General features: G+C 65.6%; 1 protein-coding gene across 3 annotated transcripts; it reads right to left on the reverse strand.

Annotated features, from left to right (window-relative positions):
* Positions 1–1,367: 1,367 nt before the first annotated feature.
* DBNL (drebrin like) lies at positions 1,368–11,456 on the reverse strand. 3 transcript variants are annotated; one of them, XM_059490953.1, is made up of 14 exons: positions 11,356–11,456; positions 10,997–11,052; positions 9,217–9,329; positions 8,915–8,989; positions 8,423–8,569; positions 7,897–7,974; positions 6,563–6,711; positions 5,948–6,002; positions 5,373–5,441; positions 5,173–5,275; positions 4,036–4,140; positions 2,921–3,024; positions 2,570–2,675; positions 1,368–2,323 (listed from the first exon to the last, which is right to left on the reverse strand). In XM_059490953.1, the coding sequence occupies exons 1-14, from the start codon at positions 11,436–11,438 to the stop codon at positions 2,184–2,186; spliced, it is 1,383 nt and encodes a 460-aa protein (XP_059346936.1). In that variant the 5' UTR covers positions 11,439–11,456; the 3' UTR covers positions 1,368–2,183. The 3 variants fall into 3 exon arrangements, with proteins under 3 accessions (XP_059346936.1, XP_059346935.1, XP_059346937.1); XM_059490952.1 differs by having other exon boundaries at positions 6,563–6,714; XM_059490954.1 differs by lacking the exon at positions 4,036–4,140 and having other exon boundaries at positions 6,563–6,714.
* Between the last annotated feature and the right edge of the window lie 2,323 nt (positions 11,457–13,779).

A 13,779-nucleotide genomic window follows, 5' to 3' on the forward strand; every position in this document is an offset into this window, starting at 1 on the left:
CCCCGAGAGCCCCGCGAGGGCGGGCGGGGGGCGGCGCTCGGCCGGGGGCGGGACCGGGATGGCACCGAGCGGGACGGGCACCGACACCGGGACTGCTCCGGGACTGCCGGGAGCCCGCACTGGCACCGGGACCGACACCGGGATCAGCACCGGGACTGCCGGGAACCCGCGCTGCTTGGCACCGGCACTGGGACCGGCGCCGCCCGGGACCGGTACCGAGCCCACACCGGCGCCGTGCGGGGCCCGGCTGGCGGGGCTGGCGCTGCATCAGCGCTCGCACGGCCTGGGGACCGGCAGGACACCGGTGCCACCAGCCCGGCCCCGGGGCTGGCACCGACACCGGCACCGCGCTCCCAGCACGGACAGGCACACGCAGAGCCGGTATGTCCGTGCCCCTAAACCCGGCACCCCCTGTACCCCAGCACCCCGACACCCCCACACATGGCGGTGCCTGAACATCTGTACCCACAAAGCTGGCCACGCCTGCACCCCCATACCCCTACAACCCCATACCCCAGCAGCCCTGTACACGCAGCACAGGAGATGCCACACACACAGAGAACACACTCTGCACATGGATCGTGGGGCACACAGGGCACAGGGACCCTGCACACGCCTGGGACTGCCCGGGGCCCTGCACACACACGCAGGGGATGCAGGGCACACGCTCTGCACACACACGCAGGGGATGCAGGGGATGCAGGGCACACTCTCTGCACACACAGGAAGGATGCAGGGGATGCAGGGAACACACTCTGCACACACAGGGGATGCAGGGCACACACTCTGCACACACAGGGGATGCAGGGCACACACTCTGCACACACAAGGGATGCCAGGGATGCAGGGCACACGCTCTGCACACACAGGGGATGCAGGGCACACACTCTGCACACACAAGGGATGCCAGGGATGCAGGGCACACGCTCTGCACACACAGGGGATGCAGGGCACACACTCTGCACACACAAGGGATGCCAGGGATGCAGGGCACACGCTCTGCACACACAGGGGATGCAGGGCACACGCTCTGCACACACATTACACGCGTGTGACCCCCCCAGCCGGCAGGGTTGGGGCTCAGGCTGGGCTGAGCCCGCCCCGGTGGTCCCTGGGGGTGCCCTGGGGGTGTCCCGGGTGTGTCCCCCCCGTCCCGGCCCCGCAGGCTCCCCGGGCCCCGCTGGTGGCCGGGCCACGTGGCAGCTCGGCCCCGTCACATGCGTGTCCCCCCCCCGGCCGTGAGTCACTGCCCAGCAATGCTGGGGCCTGCCGGGGCTGGGGGGGCTGCCCGGGGCTGGGGGGCTCCCCTGCACCTCCCCAAACCCCTGCACCCCTCCCCAGCCCCCAGCAGGAGCCTGCTGCAGCCATCACCAAAGAAAAGCCCTTTTATTGATGCTGGGGAGGGCCCGGGGCACAGGGAGGAGAAGGAGCTCGGGCAGGACTCAGAGAAGCCCCCACGGCCCCCAGCCCCTGCAGAGCGGGGGCTGAGCTGGGACCCCCCAAGCCTTTCTCTCCTTTTGTTCCTAAAGCGACAGCAGGGCAGGGAACTCCAAAGGGAGGGCTGGGCTGGGCTTTTCCTTGTTCACAGTGAGTTTGGGGTGGGGAGGGGTCCCACGCGCCTGGCCAGGCTGCAGGGGAGGATCTCACTCCCAGTTCAAACCCCAGAGCAGGTTTGGGGTGAGGAATGCGGGAGAGCAGGGAGGAGAACACAGGGTGAGCACACGTGTGAGCTCAGGGCGCTGCAGGGCCAGGATTCTCTCCTGCTCGTGTCAGACCCTGCAGGACCCCAAAATGGCTCTGATGAGCTTCTCCAATGAAATGAGCTTGGGGACGTCCAGTGTGGCTGTGGCAGGCCCAAGGCCACGGGGAGGGAGGCACGGAGGGAGCACAGGGGGGAGGTAATTCTTGAATCTGTTCCCTGAAAATTCCCGTGAGGGATTTGTCACACCCCAGAGCCAGGGAGGAGGGCTCAGGGTGGGATGGGACCCTTCCTTCCCACCCTGAGGGACGGGGGGCAGCTCCACTGCCGAGGGACTGGGGAATGGCACTTCACTGAGAGAGAGAGAAATAAAGAAATAAAGAAATACAGAAATAAAGCCACGTGTCGCTGGAAGAGCCCAGCTGGAGCTGGGTGGGCTCGGGGTCTGGAGCAGCCCCGAGGGTCTGGGGCCCCCCAGCACCCCCTACTCGATCAGCTCCACGTAGTTGGCGGGGAACATCCCGAAGTGGCCGTCGGGGCCGAAGCCGCGCCACCAGCCCTCGTCGATCATCTCGATGTTGGTGATGATGTTCTCGGGGTCGAAGGAGATCTCGGTGTCATCAGCTGTGAGGGGACACAGGGGACAGTGGGGACAGAGCGGCTGAGCCACCCCAGCCTCGGGGTCACAGGGCAATGGGGATGTGGAGCTGCGCCAGGGCCGGAGCCCCTCTGCCATGGGGACACACTGGGAGAGCTGGGGATGTTCCCTGCGGCAGGGAAAGCTCCAGGAGACCCTTCCAGGGCCCGAGGGGCTCTGGGAGAGCTGGGGAGGGACTGGGGACCGGGGCAGCAGCGGCTCAGGGGTCTCACCAGCCTGGTAGTCATAGAGGGCCCGGGCACAGAGCCCCTTCCCCGCCAGGTCTGGGGGCTCCTGGTACTCCACCCTGTAGTCGTACTTGGCATCGGCAGCTTGCTCCTGATGAGGGCAGGGAGAGGGGAGCAGAATCAGCAGGGGAACGGTGGGAAGGGAGAGAACAATGCCCAGGAATGGCCATCAGCATGGGACACAGCAGCCCCTGCTGCCACACAGGGGCATCCTGAGCACCCCTGAGCCCTGGGGTTCCCCCATTTCCAGTGATTTCAGCTCAGATTTCAGTCCCAGCTCATCCCAGGGGCGGGGCCAGCCGCGCTCCCCCACCCAGACCCGGCCCCCAGACCCACCTGGGGCGGCTCCTCGTAGATGGCCGCGGGCTCGGGGGGCTCCTCGTACAGGTTCTCCTCGCCGTGGGAGCCCGGCACACCGGAGCTGTAGCCAGAGTCCCGTCCTGAGGAGGAACCAGGGCTCTGTCACCACGGCCAGCCCTGAACCCTGCCCCGGTCCGGGCTCATCCTGGGGACCCCTGCCCAGGCAGGGATGGGTGAGGAGGGGTCTGGGGAGCAGAGAAACGGACACAGCACAGATCCACCCCCGGCAGGGGAGGGATGAACTGGCTCAGGATGGATGATTGCCGTGGAGGGAGGGGCCGGAGCACAGCCCTGGCCAAGAGCAGCATCTAGTGGTGCCAGTGGCCTGGGGACACGGGGCTGGGGACACGGGGCTGGGGACACGGGGCTGGGCTGACCCCGGCTCCCTGCCTGGGGACACCGGGCTGGAGCCCAGCACGGCCCTGGTGGGGAGCTGGGCGCTCTCTGAGACCCCCGCCCAGCCCAACCCATCTGGGGCCAGGGCCAGCCCTCAGTGCCACCCACAGCACACGGGCAGAGCTCTGGGCACAGCCAGCCCTGCCCTGGAACCAATTCCTGCCCAGAGCACTGGGAAATGGCTGGGCAGGGACATCTCCCAGTGCCAGGGCAGGGACAGCCCCAGTGCCCCAGGTGCCCCAAACCCTGCCCAGCCTGGCCTGGGCGCTGCCAGGGACATCCATGGCATCACCTGCACCAGGGGCTCACCGCCCTCACATCCAGTCTGAATTTACCCCTGATACCCAGTCTGAATTTACCCCTGATACCCAGTGTGAATCAGCACAGAGAATCCTGGAATGATTTGGGCTGAAAGGGACCCAAAGGATCCCTCCTGCCATGGGCAGGGACACCTCACCATGTCCCAGGAGCTCCAAACCCAGTGCCCAGCCTGGCCTTGGCACCTGAGGACGAGCAGGAACCATCTTCATCCTCAGCCGAGGACGAGCAGGAACCATCCTCATCCTCAGCACCACCCTCAGCCCTGGCTGCAGGCAGAGCCCAAAACCCAAACGGAATCTCCAGATGCCCAAATTTGTGAGAAACGCAGCGGAAAGGGGAACAGCCCTGGGGAGAGCAGGGAGCCGAGCACCAACCTGCTGCAGGGCCTGGGGAGGCCGGGGGGGACCCCCAGACGTCCCTGCTGGGGGAGGCTGGGCCGGGGTCCAGCTCCTTCTGCAGGAATGGGCTGCGCAGCTTGCCTGGGGGGAGAGCGGGGGGCTGCTCACGGAGGGACCCCCACATTACTGAGTCACACAAATAGAGGAGGGGGCTGCTCACGGAGGGACCCCCAGGGCACCCCCACGCTGCCGCCTCGCCCTCCCAAGCAGGATTTTCCAGCTCCAGCCCTGGCTGTGGAAAACAAGTTTGGCAACCGGTTGCGGCGGCAGCCAAGGGGAAATTTAAAAATGAAATGAATGAATAAATGAATGTATTTCTGTGGAGGAGGGAGAGCTGCAGCCCCTGGCTCTCTCTCCGTGTGGCACGGGCAGACTGGGAGGGGATGATGCAAAGTGGGTCCTGTTTCCTGTGGCAGGAGGCACCTGGGCTGCTGTCGCCTCATCTCCACCTCCAAACCAAACAAAAGCTGAGCAGGATTCCTGCACCAGCCCTGCCAGCACCAGGGCTCCTGCCTGCCCTTATCTCTGATCAACTCCAGGGCATTTACCTGCCTTTCCTCCATGAAATACCTCTAAGTCAGTCTCTCCTCATGATCAAAAAGACATTTTCAACCATCAAAACCACCAAAAAAGACATTTTCAACCACCAAAACAGACACTTTCCCAGCCTGGCATCCTCTCCTCTCCCCCCCAGGGTGTGCCTGCCCAAGGCACAGGATCCCTGCTCCTGTCACCAAGTGGAAGTGATTATTGGGATCAATCCAAGGTGCTTTGGAGGGGGCTGGGTGAGGATGAGGAAGAGGAAGAGGAGGCAGAGGCCTCACCCAGGCGTGTCACAGGGGTCACAGCCACTTCCTCAGCCGCTCTCAGCTCTGCCCTGCAAACTTCCTGATTTCTGCCTGAGAGATCAGACCCGATCAGTTCCTGCTGACAGCACAGGGCTCTGCCTGGCTGGGGCAGCGCAAAAATCTGGGTGAAACTTCATTCAGTGGGGACAGACTGCGATAATGATGGTTTCCTGGGGTTAACAGATTGAACCACCAGGCCATACCTGGCTGTGCTGGCAGCCCCTAGCCCTGTCCCCAGCCCCCTGGCTGTGTCCCCAGGCCGTACCTGGCTGTGCTGGCAGCCCCGTGTCCCCCGGCCCCGCTCTCTCCTTTTGTTTGAAGATGTCTCGGGGGTTGACGGCTCTCTGCGCGATCAGCGTGGCTGCCTCCTGCCCGGGGAGGGGGCACGGGGTCAGTCAGGGCCCGGGGACATGGGGGACAGGGCCCAGCAGCCCCCCCTGCCCCGGGGACAGGTGAATTCCCCACCTGGGCTTTCTCCACCGACTGGCTCCTCCTGACGCCCCGGCGAGCCTCATCCTCCTCGGCGTGCTCCTTCTGCGCCAGGGGACAGGGACAGGGATGGGCCACCAGGGGATGGGGACAGGGCTGGGCCACCCCCGGCCACCCCTGCCAGAGCCACCTGCCCCCCTCCAGCCCTCCTGCCCCCCTCGGGCCCCACGGAGGGAGGATGAGGAGGGAGCCCCGGGTCCGGGAGGAAGATGAGGGAATCCTGGGCTGGGAGCAGGGAGTTGGTGTCACTGGGGTCAGGGACATTCCCTGTTGGGGTCAGGGAATGATTCTGGGTGGGAAAACCCCTGAGAGAAGAGTCCAGCTGCTCCCCAGCACTGCCACGGCCACCACTGCCCCGTGTCCCCAAGTGCCACATCCCCAGAGCTGTGACACCCCCCAGGGATGGGGACTCCAGCCCTGCCAGAGCTGCACAGCCCTTCCCATGAAGGAATTTCCCCAATATCCAACCTAAACCTCCCCTGGGCAGCCTGGGGGCCATTTCCACTCGCCCTGTGCCCCCCACCCTGGCCTGGGGCCAGCACAGAGCTCACCCACTGCTGCTGCTCCCTGTCCCTGCTCTCTGCCTCCTGCTGCTGCTGCAGTCTCCTGTGGGGACAAATGGGTTAAAAATGAGCGTTTGAGACCTCACCCCACTATCCCAGCTCCAGGAACAGCCTGTGAAGGCCACCCCTCACTGCAGGGCCAGACGAGGTGCTGCAGCCACCCTCAAGGAGAGGAGCAGGAGCTGCTCCAAGCACTGGGATCATTCCAGGGAAATCTCCCTGGGGACAGGGACATGAGCACCTCATAGGGGAGCTGGGTGGGTTTCCCTGGAGTCATCCCCGTGGGGCCGGGGCTCCCTGGAGCTCTGACACGCCCAAACAGGGCCGGGGGTTTGGGGAGCAGAACTGGGGGAGCCCTGGGGCAGCATCCATGGGCAGGGAGGCTCGGGGTGATGCTGGACGAGCAGCCGGGGAGATGCTCCCTGCACAGCTGCATCAGGATCCCTCAAATCTGTTCTATTCAAGGAGATTTCCTACAGGAATCCCAGCACGGGCAATGTGTGGAACAAACCCTGCTGGGGTGGGCGCAGCTCGGAGGGGCAGTGACAGGGACAGCGGCACCCCGGAGGGCAGGGCGGGCTCTGAGCCCCCGTTCCCGCTCACTTGTGCGCGTCGATCTCGCTGTCGCGGGCCTGGCAGAGCCGCTCCCGCCCCGCCGCCTCCCGCAGCTCCCGCTGGCGCCGCTCCTGCTCCAGGCGCTGCCGCTCCTGCTCCGCGCGCCGCCGCTCCTGCTCCCGCCGCTCCTGCTCGTCCTTCTGCGGGCACCGGGCACGGACGGGGCTGGGGGCGCTGGGGGCGCAGGGCTGGGGACGCTGCGGGGCTCACGGGGCTGGGGGCGCTGGGGGCGCAGGGCTGGGGGACATTGGGCACACGGGGCTGGGGGCGCTGCGGGGCTCACGGGGCTGGGGGCGCTGGGCTGGGGACGCTGGGCACACGGGGCTGGGGGCGCTGGGGGTGCAGGGCTGGGGGCGCTGGGCACACGGGGCTGGGGGCTGCAGGGCTCACGGGGCTGGGGGCTGCGGGGCTCACGGGGCTGGGGGACACTGGAGGCGCAGGGCTGGGGGACATTGGGCACACGGGGCTGGGGACACTGGGGGCGCAGGGCTGGGGGCTGCGGGGCTCACGGGGCTGGGGGCTGCGGGGCTCACAGGGCTGGGGGACACTGGAGGCGGAGGGCTGGGGACGCTGGGCTCACGGGGCTGGGGACGCTGGGCTCACGGGGCTGGGGGATGCTGGGCTCACGGGGCTGGGGGATGCTGGGCACACGGGGGGGTGTGGGATAGTGGGCACACAAGGGCGGGGGTCCCACTGCCAGGGCTCCAAGACCCCCGTCCCTCTGCACCCCGGGGCACAGGGCAGGTCTGGAGGGACACAGCGGGTCCAGGAGACACACGGCATGTCCCTGGGCACACAAAGCACGTCCCTGGGGACACGGTGGGTCCCAAGGACACGGCACGTCCCTGGGCACACACAGCACGTCCCTGGGCACACACAGCACGTCCCTGGGGAACACGCAGCACGTGCTGGAGGACACACAGAGTACATCCCAAGGACACACAGCACGTCCCTGGGGCTCGTGGTGGACCCCAAGGACACGGCACATCCCAGGGGGGCACACACAGCAGGTCCTGGGGCCCCTGGTGGATCCCAGGGCACTTTCCCAGTCAGGAGGTTCAGAGGTTTTTGTTTAACCCCATAAAACCCCAGGCGCAAGGGAAGGGAAGAGGGAGCAGCCCTGCAGAGCCAAACACCCATTTCCCCGCCCAGCTGGGGCTTGCTGGGAGCTGGATCCAGCCCCGAGCCAGGCCCAGGTGAGACACAGGGGATGGAGCAGCACCTGCAGCTCGGGGAGCACCCAGGGCAGCAGCAGGACTTGGAATAACACTGGAGAACAACCTCCAGCCATCCCCAGACACCCCGTGCCCACATTCACCCACCTCTGCTTTGGCCCAGAAATTGTCCTTATTGACCCTCTTGATCTCAGACATGGCGTTTGTCTTCTGGTACACAGAGCCCTGAGCAGACACAGACAAAACACCTTTCAGGCACCTTTTGTCACAAATCAGCCCAAACCAGCCCGGTCTGGGACCTCCCTGAGAAGAAGTTGAGAAGTTTCCATAACCTGATGCTTTGCCCCACAGTTTAAAGGAGGGCTGGGCTGGGTGAGGCCAGTGATGTGCACCTTGCCAAAAATGGAGAATTGCTGGCCCTTGCACAGGAGGCTGCTCCATCCCTGGAGTGCCCCAGGCCAGGCTGGATGGTGGGAGGTGTCCCTGCCATGGCAGGGGTGGCACTGGGTGGGCAGAACCCCCTCAGGTGCTGGAAAGGTCCCCAAGTTCCCCCTGGACCCTTTAATTCCCCAGGCTGAGCACCCCACAGAGGGGTCGATGCCCAGGGTGCCCCTTCCCCCGTGGGGTCAAACAGCCCCCAGCAGCCCCCAGCAGCCCCCCTGCCCCAGCTCACCACGGGCGCCTGGGGCCCCGAGTCCTGGAACTTGCTGCTCTCCTTGTGGAAGCTGTAGTTGGCCCCCGAGGCCTTGGCCACCTTCTCCATGATCAGCTCGGGCTCCACGTCCTCCTCGGCCCGGGCGTTGATGGTGACGTGAGCGCCCTGAGCACAGGAGCCAGCAGGGGCTCAGGGTGAGCCTGGGAGCCCCCAGACCCAGCAGGGGCTCGGGGTGAGCCTGGGAGCCCCCAGACCCAGCAGGGGCTCAGCCCTGGAGCCCCCAGACCCAGCAGCTGCCCCAGAGCTCCCAGGGCAGGGAACAGGAGGAGATGCCCAGGGGGATCATTTGGGCGAGGGGCTCTGCTGGAAGGACGCAGCTTCCTTCCTTGCATCCCACTCGCCCTGGGATGTGCCCCTGTGCCCCCGAGGGTGGCAGGGGGCAGAGGGGGGTGGTCTCAGGGCCCTCCCGCCCAAAACATTCACTGAAGGGAGGGCAGAGCAGGCTCACACCTTGAGGAAGTTGGCCACAGTGCTGACGTGGTTGGCGCAGGCTCCTTTCCTCACGTCATTGACACCTTCACCTGTCTGCAGGGGACACCAGCAGCTCACCTGAGCCCCTTGGGGTGCATGAGCCCCTCCCCAGCCCACCTGAGCCCCTCCCCAGCCCACCTGAGCCCCTCAGGGCTGTCCCAGGGCTGTCTCCCCGCTCACCCAGGGCTATCCTCAGGTCTGTCCAGCTGTGCCCATCTGTCCCCATGCACCCAGAGCTGTCCCCAAGCCTGTCCCTGCTGTCCCCAGGTGTCCCCACTCACCCAGTTGACCAGGACGTATTTGGGCAGCCCCGAGTTGGGGTCCCGGACGCGGCAGAAGCCGTACATCACCTTCCCGCTGTTGAGCTCCTCCACCATCTCCTCCAGGCCCCCCTCTGGCCCGGGAGGGAGCACAGGGTGAGCCCAGCCCGCCCTGGGCCTGGGGGAGCACCCAGAGACCCCCCAGAGCCCCCCAAGAGCCTTCTCAGCCCTGCTCCCCATGAGCTGTGGGGCTGCCCCCAGCCCAGGTTTGCTCTGAGAACACAGAGCCTGAGCTTTCCCCCCCAAACCCAGCCCCAGCAGCCTTCATCACCCCGCTCCTCTTCCTCAGGCCTCCCCAAACCCCGCCTGGCTCTGAGATCCAGGACCCCCCCCAGGTGAGGGACAGGGGGAAGGAGCTGCTGACACCCCCTGAGCCATCAGGAGCTGCAACGCCAGCCCTGCCCACGGGCTCCTGCACAAAGCCACGCTCAGCAACACTCGGGGCGGGGAAATGGGGCTGGGGAGGAGCTGGCTGGGCCTTGTTCCTGCTCTGCAAGATGGGAAGTAGAGCAGGAACCAAAAGGGGCAAGGTCCTGTTAGTGCACCACGGGGAAACTCCTGCCTCATTGCTTCCCTCTCCCTGCCACACCCACCTGGAGAGGTCCCAGAGCTGCTCTGGGGAGCTGGGAGTGAACCCCAAAGGGAGAATCCCACTCGGGGCTCAGGCAGGGGCAATGGGAGGGGAGCAGATCACTCCCACTGCACCAACAAACCACAGGAAAGGAGGAAAGCCACCAAAAATGCACTCTTTCATCCCAAAACCATCCCCCCCTCCGTGCTGGGCTGTGTGAGCCTGGGGGAGTGGGAGAGCAGCCCCTGCTCCTTATCAGCCTGGCAGGAACAGGGAGCCTGCACAGCTCGCCCTGCCCTGCTCTGCAGAACCACCCGGATCGTTTCCCTCTGCCCATTAAACATTCATGGGCTGCCTCTAAATTTGGCTCCACACCCGGCAGGGAAGCTGGGGGTTGGAACTCTGGAGCTGGTGGGTGAGGGAATGCTGGGGGGAGCTGGGGGCACGCCCTCTGCAGCCCCCAAAACTCCCCAAAAACTCCCCAAAAAATACCCCAAAAACTCCCCAAAAAATACCCCAAAAATCCTCATTTGGGACCCAGCAAGATTCTTCCTCAACAAATCTCCCCAGCACCAAATCTGTCTGGTCTGTGCTCCACCAGACCCAGGAGCTTCCACAGGCTGGGAAAAGCTCCTGGAAACTGAGGGAGAAGCTGGGGAGGGATGAGAGGATGCAAATCCCAGCCTGGACATGGAGCTGCTGCTTCCTGGAGGCTGAGGCTCCCCAGGCAGGGGTGTCTCAGACACAAAACAAAGGGGAAAGAATGGCAGGAAGGAGGGAACGGGGCACGAGGGGCTTTGGGAGCGCTGGGCAGGGTCAGGGCTGAGCGAGGGGCCCTGCCCAAACCCGGGATTCAAACACAAGGAGCAGCCAGGATCAGGGGATGGACCCCAAAATCCTGAAACAGGAAATGGTCCCCAAAATCAACCCTAAAACCCTGGAAACAGGGGATGGTCCCCAAAATCAGCCCTAAAACGCTGGAAACAGGGGATGGTCCCCAAAATCAGCCCTAAAACCCTGGAAACAGGGGATGGTCCCCAAAATCAGCCCCAAAAACCTGGAAACAGGGGATGGACCCCAAAATCAGCCCTAAAACCCTGGAAACAGGGGATGGACCCCAAAATCAGCCCCCAGGCCCCTGAAACACGGGATGGACCCCCAAATCCTCACCTCCGGAGCCGGCCACTCGCAGGTCATTGCTGTTGCCTTCATAGGTGAACAGAGCCCTAAAATCAAGGCAGAAATGGGATTTTCAGCCAGCTTTAGCGCTTATCTGGGGTGCTCACACACCCCTGGTACATTCTGAGGTGCAGAAACCCACGGGGACCCCCCTGAGACCCCCAAGGACCCCCTGGGCCCCCCACATCCCCTCTCACCCACCCCATATCCCCCCAAATCCCCTCCCCATCACCCCATCTGCCCTCCCCATCCCCCATTCCCATCCCCCACCGCAGCACCCCCTCCCCATCCATCCCCTCCATCCCCTCCATCCCCATCCCGGTACCGCCCCGGTGCCCCCGGTCCCGCACCAGTCGGTTCGGCTGCCCGCGGCCACCACGCTCCCGTAGGCCTCCTGCAGCGCCCGCCCGTTCTTGGCCAGGTTCAGCGCCATGGCCGCGCCCGCTCCGCCCGCCGGCAGCGCCGGGACCGCCCCCGGTACTGCCGGGACCGCCCCCGGGACCGCCCCAAGGAACGGCGATACCGGGACCGCCCCCAGGAACGGTGATACCGGCACCGCCCCTAGCCCCGCCCCGCCGGTACTGCCGGTACCGCCCCCAGGCACCGCCCCGCCGGTGTTACCGGGACCGCCCCAAGGAACGGCGATACCGGGACCGCCCCCAGGAACGGTGATACCGGTACCGCCCCCAGGCACCGCCCCACCGGTGCTGCCGGGACCGCCCCCGGTACCGCCCCACCCCACCGGTAATTCCGGCACCGCCCCCCCGATGCTGCCGCACCGCCCCCGGCCCCGCCCCGCCGGTAATACGGGCCCCGCCCCCCGCACCACCCCGGCCCCGCCCCGCCGGTGCTACCGCCACCGCCCCCGGCACGGCCCCGCCCATGTCCCCGGCCCCGCCCCGGAAGCGCCCGGCCCCGCCCCGGACAGCCCCACCCCACCAAGCCACGCCCATGAGACGCTACACCGCGCCCACCACTTGCTACACCACGCCCCTTTATGTATAGGCCACGCCCCTGCATGGACAGACCACGCCCCTGCTACAGAGCGCCCCTCAAATAGCGGAGCGCGCCCCCCAATAACGGACCCCCTCCCCGACAGGGAGACCCCTCCCCAAAAACAACAGACCCCGACAGGAGACCCCCCCAAAATAACGGACCACCCCCAAAAGGAGACCACCCCCCAATAGGGAGACCCCGCCCCAAATAACAGACCCCGACATGAGACCCCCTCTCCGAGCAGACGGACGCAGCCCCCGGGACCGAAATTCGCCATTTCCGAGGATTTCCCTCATCTCCCAGCCTGGGGGGGGGCACATCGGGGAGCGCCTCGGAGCCTGCAGCTTTTTGGGGCGTAAATGCGGCTCAATTTTAGCCCAAATCGTCAAAATTGTGCCACTCACCCCCCTGGGGTGATGGCCCTCCCGAAGGGGTGATCTTGGGGGTCCCGGGAGGTGACCCGAGGCGCGGGCGCTGTCCCCAGGGCGCTGATGGCACATTCGCGGCTCGTTGTCCCCCTGCCCGGCCCCGCTGCTGGGGGGGTGGGATGGAGTGGGAGACGGAGAATGAGTGATAGAGGGTCCTGGGGTACCCGGGGGTCCCGGCTGTCCAGAATTCCTAGTGGGACCAAGGATCCCCCGCCCCACGGATCCCCAGAACACCAGGTCTCACCTACCCGTGGATGAAACCCACCAAGGAGGCTCTCCCGTGTTTGTAGGACCCACAAAAATGTTGGGAAACACCCCAAAACTGCAGGGCTGCCTTTTTTAGGATTTAGGGCGTCACAGGAGGGCAAAGTTTTGGGGCACCTGGGGAGCGCTGGGTGGCACAGGACGTTCACCCCCACATGTGCCTTGCTGGGAACCGCCACCTCCTCACGCCTCGAGGGTTCATCCCAAATAATTTACGGGAAATATGGGCAAAAATAATGCATAAGGCGATAATTTATATTTTTTAGCATCCCGGGACTCACCCAGACCCCCGGACACATCCACACCCCTGCTCCATGAGCCCCCAAACCAGGGGCGGTGCGGGAAGAAGGGGCAGATGTGAGCTCCCCATTGAGCACGCGGCTGGAAATGTTAATTAAACGCAGGGCAATAAAACATCTGGAGGGCCGGGAGCGGGAAGGGCCAGCCGGCACGGCCCCCCGCAGCTGCCTCCCGCTTTTCCTTGGGAATCTTGGGCAGGGGGGACCGGGGTCACCAGCGATCCCGACCGTACAAAAGCCTTTTCATCGACTATTTCAGGCGCAGCAACTGAAGGAGCTTTGTGGCGCAGAGCGAGGGGCTGCGCGGCCGGGGGGCGGCGGGGGCTGCGGGCCGGGGGTCTGGGGGCTGCTGGAGGTGCCTGGGACTGGGGTTCACGGCCGGGCTGCGGGCGATTCACCGGGACAATGCCGCCTCGGGGGTGATGGATTGAGCCCCGCTGGGTGCCACCCCGCCGGCCGTGCGGGAACGAGCCCGCCCTGTACCAAAAAAAGGAGGAAAAGGGGTTTTGGATGAGTCTGTCCCATCATGGCAGGATCCTCTCCCAGCGTGGGGAGGGGTGGGCACGTCCCCGGAGCATTCCTGGGGTGGGGGACAGGGGCACTGGGGTGGGGGACAGGGACACTGGGGTGGGATGGGGGCACCCTCGGAGGGATGGGGTACCATGGGTGGGATGGGGACACCATAGGTGGGATGGGGGCACCCCGAGACAGATGGGGGGCGGGGATGGGAGCACCGAGACGGGAGGGGACACCTTGGGAGGGATGGAGGGACCCAGGGCACGAGGGG

The sequence above is a fragment of the Ammospiza nelsoni genome, chromosome 30, assembly GCF_027579445.1.
Source record: "Ammospiza nelsoni isolate bAmmNel1 chromosome 30, bAmmNel1.pri, whole genome shotgun sequence".
In the NCBI taxonomy this organism is placed as follows: Eukaryota; Metazoa; Chordata; class Aves; order Passeriformes; family Passerellidae; genus Ammospiza; species Ammospiza nelsoni.

What these genes read in the sequence shown, in the direction of transcription:
- DBNL (XM_059490952.1), bottom strand. Translation starts at nt 11,438, where the DNA reads ATGGCGCTGAACCTGGCCAAGAACGGGCGGGCGCTGCAGGAGGCCTAC. An exon ending in GCGAGTGGCCGGCTCCGGAG is followed by an intron (nt 9,330 to 10,996) that starts GTGAGGATTTGG and finishes CTCCCGGGCCAG; the next exon opens with AGGGGGGCCTGGAGGAGATG. An exon ending in GGGGCTGCCAGCACAGCCAG is followed by an intron (nt 4,141 to 5,172) that starts GTACGGCCTGGG and finishes CTCTCCCCCCAG; the next exon opens with GCAAGCTGCGCAGCCCATTC.